Source organism: Sorex araneus, chromosome 1 (genome assembly GCF_027595985.1).
Source record: "Sorex araneus isolate mSorAra2 chromosome 1, mSorAra2.pri, whole genome shotgun sequence".
Taxonomy (NCBI): domain Eukaryota; kingdom Metazoa; phylum Chordata; class Mammalia; order Eulipotyphla; family Soricidae; genus Sorex; species Sorex araneus.
In genome coordinates this window covers 32,635,035-32,647,819 of record NC_073302.1, presented here as the reverse complement: position 1 = coordinate 32,647,819, position 12,785 = coordinate 32,635,035, and the positions used below count along the sequence as shown (strand labels likewise).

Below are 12,785 nucleotides of genomic sequence, written 5' to 3'. Positions count from 1 at the left end.
AGGCTGGATGGACACTGGTCAGCAATCCTTAACACAGCACGCCACTTGCCAAAGTCAGCACCATCTTTCTTATACTGAGCACAGCGCTCAGAAAGGCCATCGAGCCCTGCAAGTCACAAAGAGAAAAAGAGATTCTTCATGTCTCTGTTCATAATCTACAGGATTTCCAAAACCATGAAATTTTCCACTGGCTTAGCTTTAAGTATACCTTGAACCTCTCACATCCAAACAAATAAACATGAATCAAAATCATCACCCAAAAGGTCTGGGTTTGGTAAATGTCTTGATGCATTACATGTATACTGCCTAAAATGAATTTATCTGTCTGATCCCAAAACTTGGGATCTTTCCTTTCTACTGCTACTGATTTTTTCTTTCCAAATAATACTTTCATGGGGTTGAGGATATCACTCTTTAGTAGAAAAACAACTCACCATGAGTCCCTGGCTTTGCTCCCATGGACCAAATAAATACATTATTTATTATACACATGTAAAATAACACTTTGGGTTAAAAATGTCTATTCTGTGCAAGGTATTGCAGTTAGCTCTCTCTGTTTTCTAGTTTTATCTCACAATTATTCTGTGAAGCCCATTTTAATTGGCACCATGAAAATTTATGTAGCAAAAGAAAATTTATATAGCAGATTTTAGAGGAGCTGAGATTGCAAGTCAGGTATGTGTGACTTTAACATCAGCATCTTAGTCATATTTCTGTTATCCCTTGCTCACTTCTCAGTTGTATCAGAACTGGCATAATTCACATCAGTGGGAAATATTCTTACCTTGAATGGTGGTTTCTTTGTTGGTTCCTGCAAGGGGAGCAGCTCCTTGGTCTAACTGTAAACATAAATAATTAAGACATCATTAGCAGGTGTCAGGTGTCCCAGTAGAACAGAAGTCAGGCCCCTCATGCTAAGTGACAGTTCCATTCCTTCCCAGATCAAGGAGTTAAATTAGAAAGGTTTATTAGCACTGGAGCAGGTGGCACAATTTAGTCCAGGACAGAAGAACACCTATCCAGAAGTATAAATGTTAATTTTAGGAGTGTTAATTTTAAGAAAATGAAGAATAAAAAGCACATGTCTGGAGTTTGGGGAGTGGGGGGTAACCTACCAATGCTAGGAATGCAGAGAAGAACAATATCCTTTCAATTCATTCATTTTTTCCCATTTATCTGCACTCTCAGTAGAGCAGAGGCTAAGGTCATGAGCAGTAGACAGACTCTTTGAACTGACTCCAATTTTTTAAAAATTAGGGGTCACCCTAAAAGAGCTTTGGACTCCTAGAGACACTCCCAGAGATGGACTGATGGTTTCGTGCTACAACTAGCAATTCAGTGCTTCTTCACTCTGCAGGGCTCAGAGGCTGCCAGGGTCATGCTTAACAGTGTTCATGTAATGCTGGGGGCAGAACCCAGTGCCTGATGCACAATGAACATCTGTTCTAACACTTAAGCCATATCCTTTTCCCTGAACTGGTTTTAATTTTATCTCTTGTGTGTTGGATATCATTGGTTTGTCCTTTCCCCCTTGCCACTAGGAGCATAGGTTTATTAGTCACACCCATCAAAGTGCTCCCGAGTCACTCCCATTCCTTTGTTTATCTGTAACCACTTCTACCAGTTTATCTGCTCTTCCTCTAATCAAACTGTTAACTGGTAAGGTCAGAACTCCCTAGGACACTGAATATTATAACATTGCCTTTCTCTCCTCTTTATGCCTTTTGAATAATTTACTTTAAAGCTATGTCTTTTTTGTATAGACACAAGAAGACAATATTATGTTTTTGTAACTTGGGACTTAATTGGCCTCGAATATTATTCCCTCCCGGGCATCTGCTTTCTCCACTTAAGCCTCAGTTGCCCTCAGTTCCTAGCACCCCAAAGTAAGGTCCCCGACATGGGACGGGAAGGATCCAGGGCAAGCGGTGAGTTATGTGCTACCCTGGCTTCGAGATGGGCCTGGCCAAAGTGCCTAATTCTTAACTATAAGTTAAGAGCTTGATCATAGAAAAAATGCTGTCATGATCCAATAGTAATTATGAGACTGGGACCCTGCTAGGGATAGGAAAGACTGATCTGGCCTGAGCACTGTAGTCTGAGATTGAGATGGCCCCAGGAGAGCAATTCCATAAGCTTTAATGCATCTCTTATTGTGTCCATACAAAATGATTAATATTATGAATTCTTATATGTTTGCTGGCTGAGGAGAAGAGAAACACATTCATGGGACTCTGCCCTTGGGTGGATCCTCCTGCTGAAAGAGAATTAAGTCCTAGGAGAAGCATCCCCTGAGGGAAAAGAACCTTACCCTATTGCTGACCACACCTATGTGTATGCCCCAACCCCCTCATGCTGTGGAGATTTAACTAGGCTGTAAGAGTGGGTTGGGGGCCAGATCCACGGGGGCCAGATCCACAGATCGAGAGAGAGAGAGACCAAGAGCCGGGAGAGAGGCAGAGAGAGAGAGAATGAAGTAGGATGGGGGAGAAAGAAGCAGGAGGAGAATCAGAGGAGAATGGAGATGAGATTGGAATAAACTGCGAGTGAGACCAACCATCTTGGCTCCGTTCCGTTCCGTTCCTTCACCTGTCTTGCCGCCCTCGTTCTTTTTCTTTTTATTTTTGTGTTTTACACACTTGTGGGCAAATTATAGTACTCTTGTCATTCTGCTTTCATACCTCATCTCTAAAATAAAGGTAATATTTGGGTTTATCTCGAGGGTTGTGAGAATTGAATGAGCACTTGGAGTCAAAACACTAAGTGAGGGGCTAGAGTGATAGCACAGTGGGTAGGGCATTTGCCTTGCACACGGTCGACCTAGGTTCAATTCCCAGCATCCCATATGGTCCCCTGAGCATCGCAGGGGTAATTCCTGAGTGCAGAGCCAGGAGTGACCCCTGTGCATTGCCTGGTGTGACCCAAAAAAGCAAAAAAAAAAAAAAAAAAAAAGAATAACCACTGTGCATCGCAGGTGTGACCCAAAAAGCTAAAAAAAAAAAAAAAACAACAACTCATTTCATCATTATAAGAACCTTGTCAAGTAATATTAATTTCCTTTTAGACATGAGTATTTTCCTTGAGACCCTAAGGAAATTGTTAGAAAATCTAGTTGAAAGAAAGTGACAGTGAAAGAAAAGTCTCGGAGCGTCTCTGGAGCTCAGTGGAAAGATGATGGCCGGCATGAAATGAGAGCGTGGAGAGAACAGGATCCACCCCAGGCCTTGTGCAGGGAAGTCTGCTTTAGGATGCGGCAGAGGTGAGGGAGGAATGGAAGTATTCACCTTGATTCCCACCACAATCCCCTTTTCCTTGAGGATGTTTCTGAAAAGTTTTCCCTGGCTGTCCTTCTGGTAGAGAGTCTCGTGGAACAGGATCACACCTCCGATGCTCTGGTTCATGGAATTTTCCGATGTGAAGAGGATTTCTCGGAACTGCCGGCGGTTCTCTTCTGTATTCTCCACCTTGATCCTCTGCAGGCGGTTTCCCATGGTGCCTGGGGAAAAGGAGACATCAAAGGAGCAAGGCGGGCCCTCCACTGCCTTTCTCCATACTTCCCCAGTGTCCCTTAGCTTGAGGGACAAAAATGGACAGCAACAAGACACTATTTTTTTTTATTAGTGAATGTGAGACAAAGTTACAGACTTACAGGTTTTCATGCTTACGTTTCAGCCATACAATGATGGAGTACCCATCCCTCCACCAGTGCCCATTCTCCACCACCAATGGTCCCAGCATCCCTCCCACCACCCCCACCCTGTCCCCTTCACCCCACCTCGCCTCTGTGGCAGGGCATTCCCATTTGCTATTTTTAAAAGTTTGATTCAGAGCCTCTACTTATTACTTTTTTTTTCTTATTCTTCCCAGAGAAAGACTTCTGTTATTTTGCTCATTTGGACATATACGGGTTGGTAATGTCACAAATAGGATGGAGATCACCCTGAGTCCTAAAGACGAGTAGAACCAGCTCTTGTGCTTCTCTGGCTTCTACTGTTTTGTGGTGGGCCTTGTAGGCAGCCATAACTCCCTCCACACCATCTGCACCATCCTGAGATTCTCTCTGTCATAGCCTTCCCCTGTTTCAGTGGTAGATACTTTTCTACCTCCCCTACTTCTTTATGTGGGGTTTGGGTGAGGGTATGGGAGTCAGGGTGAGAGTATGGGACCTGGCAGTGTCCAGTATTTACTTTTGGCTCTGTACTCAGGGATCACTCCTGGTAGGGTTTGGGAAACCAGAGGAATGCTTGGGATTGAACCCAGATTGGCTGCAAGCAACATAACATCCTAGCCTCTGTTTTACTACTCCAGTCTCCTCTGTAGTTAACTTTAAATTGTCGTTTTAGCTGTAGAGGGCTGTATGTCAGAGTCCTGTTTATTCAATCCTGGCCTTGCTCCAGACTTGATATAAAAGTTCTGACCAAGAACTTTAAAATGAAGGTCTTGAACCTCTTCTCTTATGTTTCAGAAATCTACACTAGAACCATTGTACTCAATAAAAGACATGCATACTGGGTTCTGTGCCCCCACACCTTTGCCCACAAGTGTTTACTTCCTCTGAGAGGACAGAGATTGGGGTTATTATCAAATTACTTTAAGTATAGAAAAAAGAACAGGCTTGCTGAATATTTCCCCCACTCACCTACAGACTCATCTGCAGCCAGAATCCCCTTCCCATTGGCAACAATGCGCTGGGCAATATCTGAGAGCTCCTTCTTCTGTTCCGGGGTGAGGGCTGGAAATCTGTGAGCCATGGTGACAGGTCTGGAAAAGAGAATTGATTGGAAATCTGTGATCCGTGCTGTGGGTAGCTCAAATAGATTCGTGACAAAGACAGCTAGGGTCTATTTCTGACCCACTTTTCACAACTGGAAAAACAAATTATGTCTGTATTCTCCCTTTAACCTAAGTAGCTGTGACCAGTTGGCATATACAATGACAGGATGCCACATTTGACACGATCCAATACAGAATGCCTTCCAAGAGACCCTTGAGATGGAACCATCTAATAATAAGTGATCAAATAGAAGCCACTGCAGTAATTAACATGCTTGCTAGTTTGTGGATTCCTGGTTATTCCTGGCTCAGGCCCAGGGATCACTCCTGGCAGTTCTAGAGGATCATATGGGATGCGAGGGACCAAACCCGGATCAGTTGTGTGCAAAGCAAGTGCCTTACCCACTGTACTATCTCTCTGGCCCCAGACTTAGGAAGATGGTCTTAAGTATCTTTCTATGCAACCTTCTTCCTCTTCCCAGTCTCTTCTGTCTTCACCTTCATCCACAGGGTAGGTGTTCCGTGCCTACCTTCTCTTTTCCTGAAATCCCAGAGGTACCTCAGTTCTCTTTCATCTACTCAACAGCAGGGTAACTAGGATAACTAGATAGGTATTCTCTTCATTAATGAATGAACAAACTAAGTCTCAGAGAAGTTACCCAACATGCCCAAAGTCCCAGCTAGGATGAAATTGAGTTTGCCCCCAGCCATGTCTCTCATTGAAAATCAATTACTTCATGTTATCTGGTCCCTTCAAAAGCAGGTTTTCAGTTCATTGTCCTTTGATATAAGCATCTGATGGCTACTGAAGTAATTAATGAGAAGATATAACTAATGCCACTATGCAAGAAATTTCTTGTGAAAAAAAAGGTAAATATAATATCATCATTAACAGAATGGTGGATAATGATCTCTAGAGAAAATAATCTTTCAAGACCCTTCATATCCTGGCCACCTAAAGATAATATTTTACCCTCTTTACATATTTGTCCCAAATATTGTATTCAGGTATTTTTAGTTTTATATCTGAACTCCAGATCTTCATATAAATGAAAGCTAAACTGAGATTGCTAACCTTCAGGCTAAAGTGCAGTTGAAGTTGCTAAAGTGCAATTCTTTCTCAATCGAAGTATTGCACAAAGGACCTGACAACCATCCAAAAATAAAGATGTTTTCTTAATGAAACAAAAGGGAAAAAATAGTCCACTAATAACAGCAAATTATCACTGATCACCAGTCTCTCTGTTAATTGTTTTACACACACTGTATAATTTATTCCTCAAAAATAACTCACAAGGAAGCTGAGCTTTCCACACATTCTCATATACTAGATAAGGAATATAATTGAGCTTACTGTTTTTTCCCAAAGACAAAGAGATTTAAAAAGCACAAAGTTGGGATAAGGGAAAGTAACCCCGTCTTTCTAGGAATCAGTGAAGTTGGTGAAAAGATGCAGCCATTTGAGTGACTTCAATGTTTCTCATCAGAGTACCTGGGGCTCTAGATCACTGCCCCCACATGAGACAGACCAAATCATAAACATCTGACACATTCACAAAGAGATTTGCTGCTGGTAGGTCATATAACTCTGATTTAAGAACGAACTCTTCCTCCATGGTACCATAGGCAAGTCAAGTCACCATGTGTCTCAATTCTGGTTTGCTAAAAATTTAATGATATATCTACTCTGTTTCATTTCAAAATAAGTCAAATGTGACCTATAAGCACAGGTCTTTGTAGTTATTCAAAATATGTGTTGGATTGTAGGCTAAACTTGAAGGTTTTTATGAAAGCATTATGAAAATTTCAGATATTTCTATTTATTTCTTTTAAAATTAATAACCATCTAAGGAACTTAAATGTTTCAGTTTATTATCAAGCTGTTTTCTTAGTATGAGTGTGCTGACTCAACCAGAAAAAGAAAAAGAGAAAAAAGGTCAAATCAAACCAATGTTGTTTACAGGAAGTTAAACTTCTACAGAGGGATTAAAGGTCCATCCCACATCAGCAAAAATGTTGCCCCCCTGTTAATGATAAGTCAGGGTTACAGGCCAATGTTCATCACTGGGACACAGGCGACCAGCCAGAAGTGGGCATGATAAAAATTTCTGTGCCCTTAAGCCTCTGCTCTCTGTATTTAAGTATGCTCAAGTATTTTTTCTTAAGTATGATGGCAAGTTATTTTCATTATAGCATTAAGTGAAAAAGGCAAGTTTCAGAGACAACATACAGTGTATAATATCATTTTTTAAAATTTAAAATGGTATACACACAAACTGTAGGTCTATAGCAACAGGATGAGAAATGGGATGAGGTAGAGTGATTCTCATTTTACTGTATGGATTTTAAAAATATTCAATTTCTTAATACATGAGTTTATACATTATATAATCTCACCTACATAATAGTTTAACAAGGTAGATCGATGAATAAGTTAGACAGGTAGGTTGAAAGAAATGTGACTATTATCATATTAAAAAAAATAACCACAAGAGAACAAAGGTACAATGTTCTCAGTGATGTATGTATTAGCCCTGTAACTTTAGGATTTGGAGGGTATGGGTGAAAAGGCTGGAAATAGAACCCAAAGCTTCACACATGCAAGGCAAAAAAAAAGTGCTCAACCACTCAGCTCCGTTCCCAGCCCCTTCAGCCCCACAACTTTAGAAATGTATCTGATGCCCCTTCTATTCTGGAATGTTTTAGGACTATCCTATCCTACTGGCTCATGCCCTAGATTATTTCTTATTCTTCTTCACAAAAATAGCAAATGGAACCCTATACTGTGGTTCTTTCCACCTTTCTCGAGGTGGTTCTGTGAAAAGAATAATTTGTAAAAACATGAATATTTAACTCTCAGGAAAATCGGAGGCAGTACAGAGTCGATGAGCTTCTCCTTGTCTAATAAAGATGGAGTCCAAGTATGGGGGCCTTGATCCCCTGAAAAGTCCACATTCGCATGTGTGGAGGTGCCCAAAGCTTCCTGAGCCCCTCTCCCCACCCTTGGCAGTGTCATAGAGCCAAATGTAGGTGATCCCTGGTACTTTTAGACACATATGGAACAGCCTAGAAAGAGATCAGAGTGCTGCTCTTTTCTCTAAACGTCTTCTAAGTCAAAGCCAGCATTGCCTGCATCCTCTGCTCACACCTCAGACACCAGCCTGGACCTGGGTCTATTAATGTTAACTATATAAGTAGAAGTTCAGGGGCTAGAGCAATAGCACAGCGGGTAGGGCGTTTGCCTTGCATGTGGCCAACCCGGGTTCAATTCCCAGCATCCCATATGGTTCCCCGAGCACTGTCAGGAGTAATTCCTGAGTGCAGAGCCAGGAGTAACCCCTGAGCATCGCTGGGTGTGACCCAAAAAGAAAAAAAAAAAGTAGGAGTTCATTAGGACTGCAGACGTTGCAAAGCACTTGCCTTGCTCGTGGATGGTCTTCAGCACCCCAAATGGTTACCCCCTGAGCCTGGTCAAAAATGGCACCTGAACTTGGTGGTAGGCATAAGCTCCAAGCACTGTTGGATGTGGCTAAGCACCCCCCCACCGAAAGAATTAAAAAAAAGAGAGAGGGTTTTTTTTTCCCTTTAATCCTTTTTGTTTGTTTGTTTTTGTTTGGGGCCACACCTGAGAATGTTCAGGGCCTACTTCTGACTCTGCACTTACAAATTACCCCTAGCAGGGCTCAGAAAATCCTACAGGGTATCAGGAATTGAAGCCTGTCATCAGTGTGCAAGGCCTTCCCCCCTTTGGACTACCTTTCCAGCCTCAGAAAAGACAATATATATTACAACATGCCTATTTTCCAGATAGTAGAATAATGTATAAAAATACATCACCAAATTTTAATTACAAGCCTTTTTTTTGTTTGTTTTGTTTTCTGGGTCATACCCAGCGATGCACAGGGATTACTCCTGGCTCTGCACTCAGGAATTACTCTTGGCGGTGCTTGGGGGACCATATGGGATGCTGGGAATCGAACCCACGTCAATCACGAACACGAACCCAGGTCAGTCACGTGCAAGGCAAACGCCCTACCCGCTGTGCTATCACTCCAGCCCCGTACAAGTCTTTTTTCATTTGCTTGGTTTGGGGGGGGGGTCCCTTATAGCAGTGCTCAGGAGCTATTACCCATTCAGAGCTTTGGGGTTACTCCCAATGGTGACTGTAGTCCCAGGGATTGAACCCAAGGCCCCAGCATGCACTTTAGCCCTGATCCCAAGTTAAGTTAAAGGATTTTCAGTTTTTCACATCAGTAAAAAGTATTACAGAAAGTAACAAGTGAAAGATTTGACAATTCATAATCAAATAACAACTATGTTCAGAGTCATGGTCACACTTTCTCATTGGAGCTGTGCATAAGGAGAAGGGTAAAATATACCAAAGTTTCTTTTCTATGACAAAGAAACTGGTGTGAATACTAGGAGATGTGGGAAGAGAAAGAAGAAAATTGCATAAGGCCACAGATGTAAATAAAGCCCCTAAATGATAAAAAGCAGTTATTATTATAGAGAGGGCAGAAATGCACAGGGATCTCAACACCTAAGTAGGACCTAACAAAATAGGTGTTATCAAGTTCTTTTTTCTAGGTTACAGGTTCAGATTTAGAAAAACCCTTATGCAGGTAACTCAAGTATCTGTCATCAATCAGTGTCATCAATTAAAGTATCTTGCTTCCACTCAGAGCAGGAAAGAGGAGTAAACATTTCATGCTTTGGAGAGGAAAACAATGATTTTGACAGATTCATCATTTTTTTTTCCCCCAGGCACCACTGATTGGGTTTTTTTTTCTTTTTTCTTTTCTTTCTAAAAGCAAAAGCAAAGGTCCCTTCTGTGAACTCTGCAGTATTGTCCTTAACCCCTTAAATCCTGGTCCAATTCAGGTAGACAAGGAAAAAGTTCTTTTACTTACAGTTTAGGGAAGAATCCTAGATATCAGGATCAGAGATGAGGCAGCAGCTGCTGAATATGACGGACCTTTGGGGAAGCAGCGATTTTATACGCTTCTCAACAAAGGGTTTTTTTTTTTTGTTATTGTTTGTTTTTCCTTTTTCTTTTTTATGACTCTCCCCTCCCCTTCTCACCTTGGTCTGGTAGGGAGGGGCTTATCCAATACCTCTGATTGGTTCATAAACAGCCAAGCCTTCTGATCCTACTAGCACACTAAGTCTGAGAGGGCACAGATCTTTCTTAAACCACAACTTTTATTTTACAGGTGAGGAAACCGAAGCCCAGAAACTGGGGCAGGGCTGGGGGAAGTCCGTTAAGCATGGCAGCAAGTGAGTGATTGAGCCGTGGAGTTCACAGAGGGTAACTGGGAAGAACCTTAGTATAGTGCCAGCATTCTAAACACATGACCTTGGTCAAGGATTTTTTTTTTTCTTTTTGGGTCACACCTGGCAATGCATAGGGGTTTACTCCCGGCTCTGCACTCAGGAATTACTCCCGACGGTGCTCAGGGGACCATATGGGACGCTGCGATTCGAACCCGGGTTGGCCACGTGCAAGGCAAATGCCCTACCTGCTGTGCTATTGCTCCAGCCCTTGGTCAAGAATTTTTGAGGTTTGTGTGTGCTGTTTTTCTTTTGAATCTTAATTTTACTTCTCTGAGCCTTAATTTTCACCTCTGCAGAGTGAAGTTTAAATTTCACGGTAGCGTTAACTGGGTTTGAAAAGCATTTGCGGGGCCGGAGCGATAGCACAGCGGGTAGAGCGTTTGCCTTGCACGCGGGTGACCCGGGTTCGATCCCCGGTATCCCATATGGTCCCCCAAGCACTGCCAGGGGTAATTCCTGAGTGCAAAGCCAGGAGTAACCCCTGAGCATCACCAGGTGTGACCCAAAAAGCAAAAAAAAAAAAAAAAAAAAGCATTTGCAAAGAGTAAGTATTTAAAAATATTCCAAGTAGCCCCAAACCAAACGAAGCTCCATGACTTTTCAAATTCTAGAACACTCTATTTTATTCTATTTACATTCTCTTTTAACATTTCCATCTTTTGTCTTCAAAGTTAGAAAAAAAGATATATTAAAACTCAAAATGAATGATCCAAGCCAACACTCTCCCCTGATATTGATGTCGGTGGGCCCCGAGGGTGACATGTGAATCAGGGAGGAGAAAGACGGTCACTTTCTCCCCAGCCGCCTCTACCACACAGGACCAGGGTTACTGGGTTCTTGTCTTGCTCGAGAAAAAGAATTTCAGGAGTAGACAAGCCGTGAAGTAAACAGATTTTATTTAGAGGGTTTTTTTTGAGGGAAGGAGGAAGGGATAAGAGGGAGAGAGAAGAGTAAGAGTTACTCGCTCAAGAGAGAACGCGGGCTTTTCCAAGGATGGAGAGAGCCCCTACACATATCCGAGCTTTAGACACAAAGGTATGAAAGCATGAAAGTACACATCTCAAGAGGGGAGATGTGGGTGACACATGTACTCTGGCACCGCATGTGCTCAGCCACACGGCCGCAAGCAGCACATGGGCTCAGGCAGCATATGGGCACTTCCTTTGTTCAAGCTGTCTTTTATAGGGTTTCTTCAACCTGCCCCACATGGGGTTTCTTTCCAGGTAAAAGTCCGCTGCTAAGGAGGTTGGGAGGTTGGGAGTGGTGATTGTCTTCTTTAGGCTTCTTTAGGCTAATTTTATTTTTTTATTTTTTGTTTTTTGGGTCACACCGGGAGATGCACAGGGCTTACTCCTGGCTCTGCACTCAGGAATTACCCCTGGCGGTGCTCAGGGGACCATATAGGATGCTGGGAATCAAACCCGGGTCAGCCGCGTGCAAGGCAAATGCCCTACCTGCTGTGCTATCGCTCCAGCCTCTAGGCTAATTTTAATTAGATTAAGGGAGAGGCCTGAGAGTTTGAGGGGTCTTGGGGAGGGGTCCAATCTCCTCAGGGTCGGCTGATGGGCTTATCCGGTCTTTTGTTTTCTGATTCCACAAGGTGGATCAGCCTTAAGATTCTCCTTCCCAGAGATTTAGAGTTTCACTACCAAGGGCCTTTCCCTATCTACCTGTCTACATCAATATGGCATAATGGCTCTAAGTATACTCTACAAGACTTTTTTCCTAAACGTTAAACCAAAATCTAATTTGAGAGATGGTAAGTGAAAAATATTGTATGCTTCTAAAGCAAATAATAAATAAAGTAAATAAAAGTTATGGAGAAATCTGAAAACAAAGGAATAAGCCATATAAGTCAAGTGCACATACTCAGAAACACACTTAGAATGCATTGTAAAATGGAAGAGGAAACCCCATCAAATAAAAATGTTATAATCCAATGCTAAATCCTGGTTCAAAGGTAAAAAAAAAGAAGCAAAGAACTTGGTTGGTAATGATTTTATGCTCAGACAGCTCTAAAAGTTGCTTGAAACAGCGGTAGCACAGCAGGTAAGGCATTTGCCTTGTATGCTGCCAAGCTGGGTTAGATTCCTCTGTCCCTCTCGGAGAGCCCAGCAAGCTACCAGAGTATTCCGCCCGCGCAGCAGAACCTGGCAAGCTCCCCGTGGCATATTTGATATGCCAAAAACAGTAACAAGTCTCACAATGGAGACATTACTGGTGCCCACTCTAGCAAATCGATGAACAATGGGATAACAGTGTTACAGTGCTACAGTTTTGTCAAAGAAGAAATGAGGAAGGACAGAGGATGGTGAAAAAAGGGAGAATCCTCAGTTCCTTTCGCCAGTTGCTGCAAAAAGCTCTGTTTCAACTGTTTCCATTCTTTTTTTTTTTTTCTTTTTGGGTCACACCTGGCAATGCACAAGGGTTACTCCTGGCCCTACACTCAGAAATTACTCCTGGTGGTGCTCAGGGGACCATATGCGATGCTGGGGATCAAACCCGGCTTGGCCGCGTGCAAGGCAAATGCCCTACCCGCTGTGCTATTGCTCCAGCCCCTTCATTCTTTATTTTTCACATTCTTTAGAATTGCTGGACTTTTTCTGTGAATGAAAATAAGTCCCCAAGATCATGAATTCTGCCCCAGAGTCTAGTCTCATCAAGACTAAGACACAACA

General features: G+C 42.5%; 1 protein-coding gene across 2 annotated transcripts in view; it reads right to left on the bottom strand.

The window, feature by feature from the left end:
* The window catches only part of ALDOB (aldolase, fructose-bisphosphate B), a 16,411-nt gene extending 6,541 nt beyond the window's left edge, over positions 1-9,870 (bottom strand). The window contains exons 1-6 of one of the 2 annotated variants that reach the window (XM_055142860.1): positions 9,856-9,870; positions 9,684-9,748; positions 4,640-4,761; positions 3,285-3,496; positions 785-839; positions 1-106 (exon numbers count right to left, since the gene is read on the bottom strand). The exon at positions 1-106 is cut by the window's left edge and continues 55 nt beyond it. In XM_055142860.1, the coding sequence (XP_054998835.1) occupies positions 1-106; positions 785-839; positions 3,285-3,496; positions 4,640-4,751 (485 nt within the window). In that variant the 5' untranslated portion in view covers positions 4,752-4,761; positions 9,684-9,748; positions 9,856-9,870. Of the gene's footprint in view, positions 107-784; positions 840-3,284; positions 3,497-4,639; positions 4,762-9,683; positions 9,763-9,855 lie in introns of those variants that run through there. The other variant, XM_004600271.2, reaches the window with a different exon arrangement.
* Positions 9,871-12,785: the final 2,915 nt, after the last annotated feature.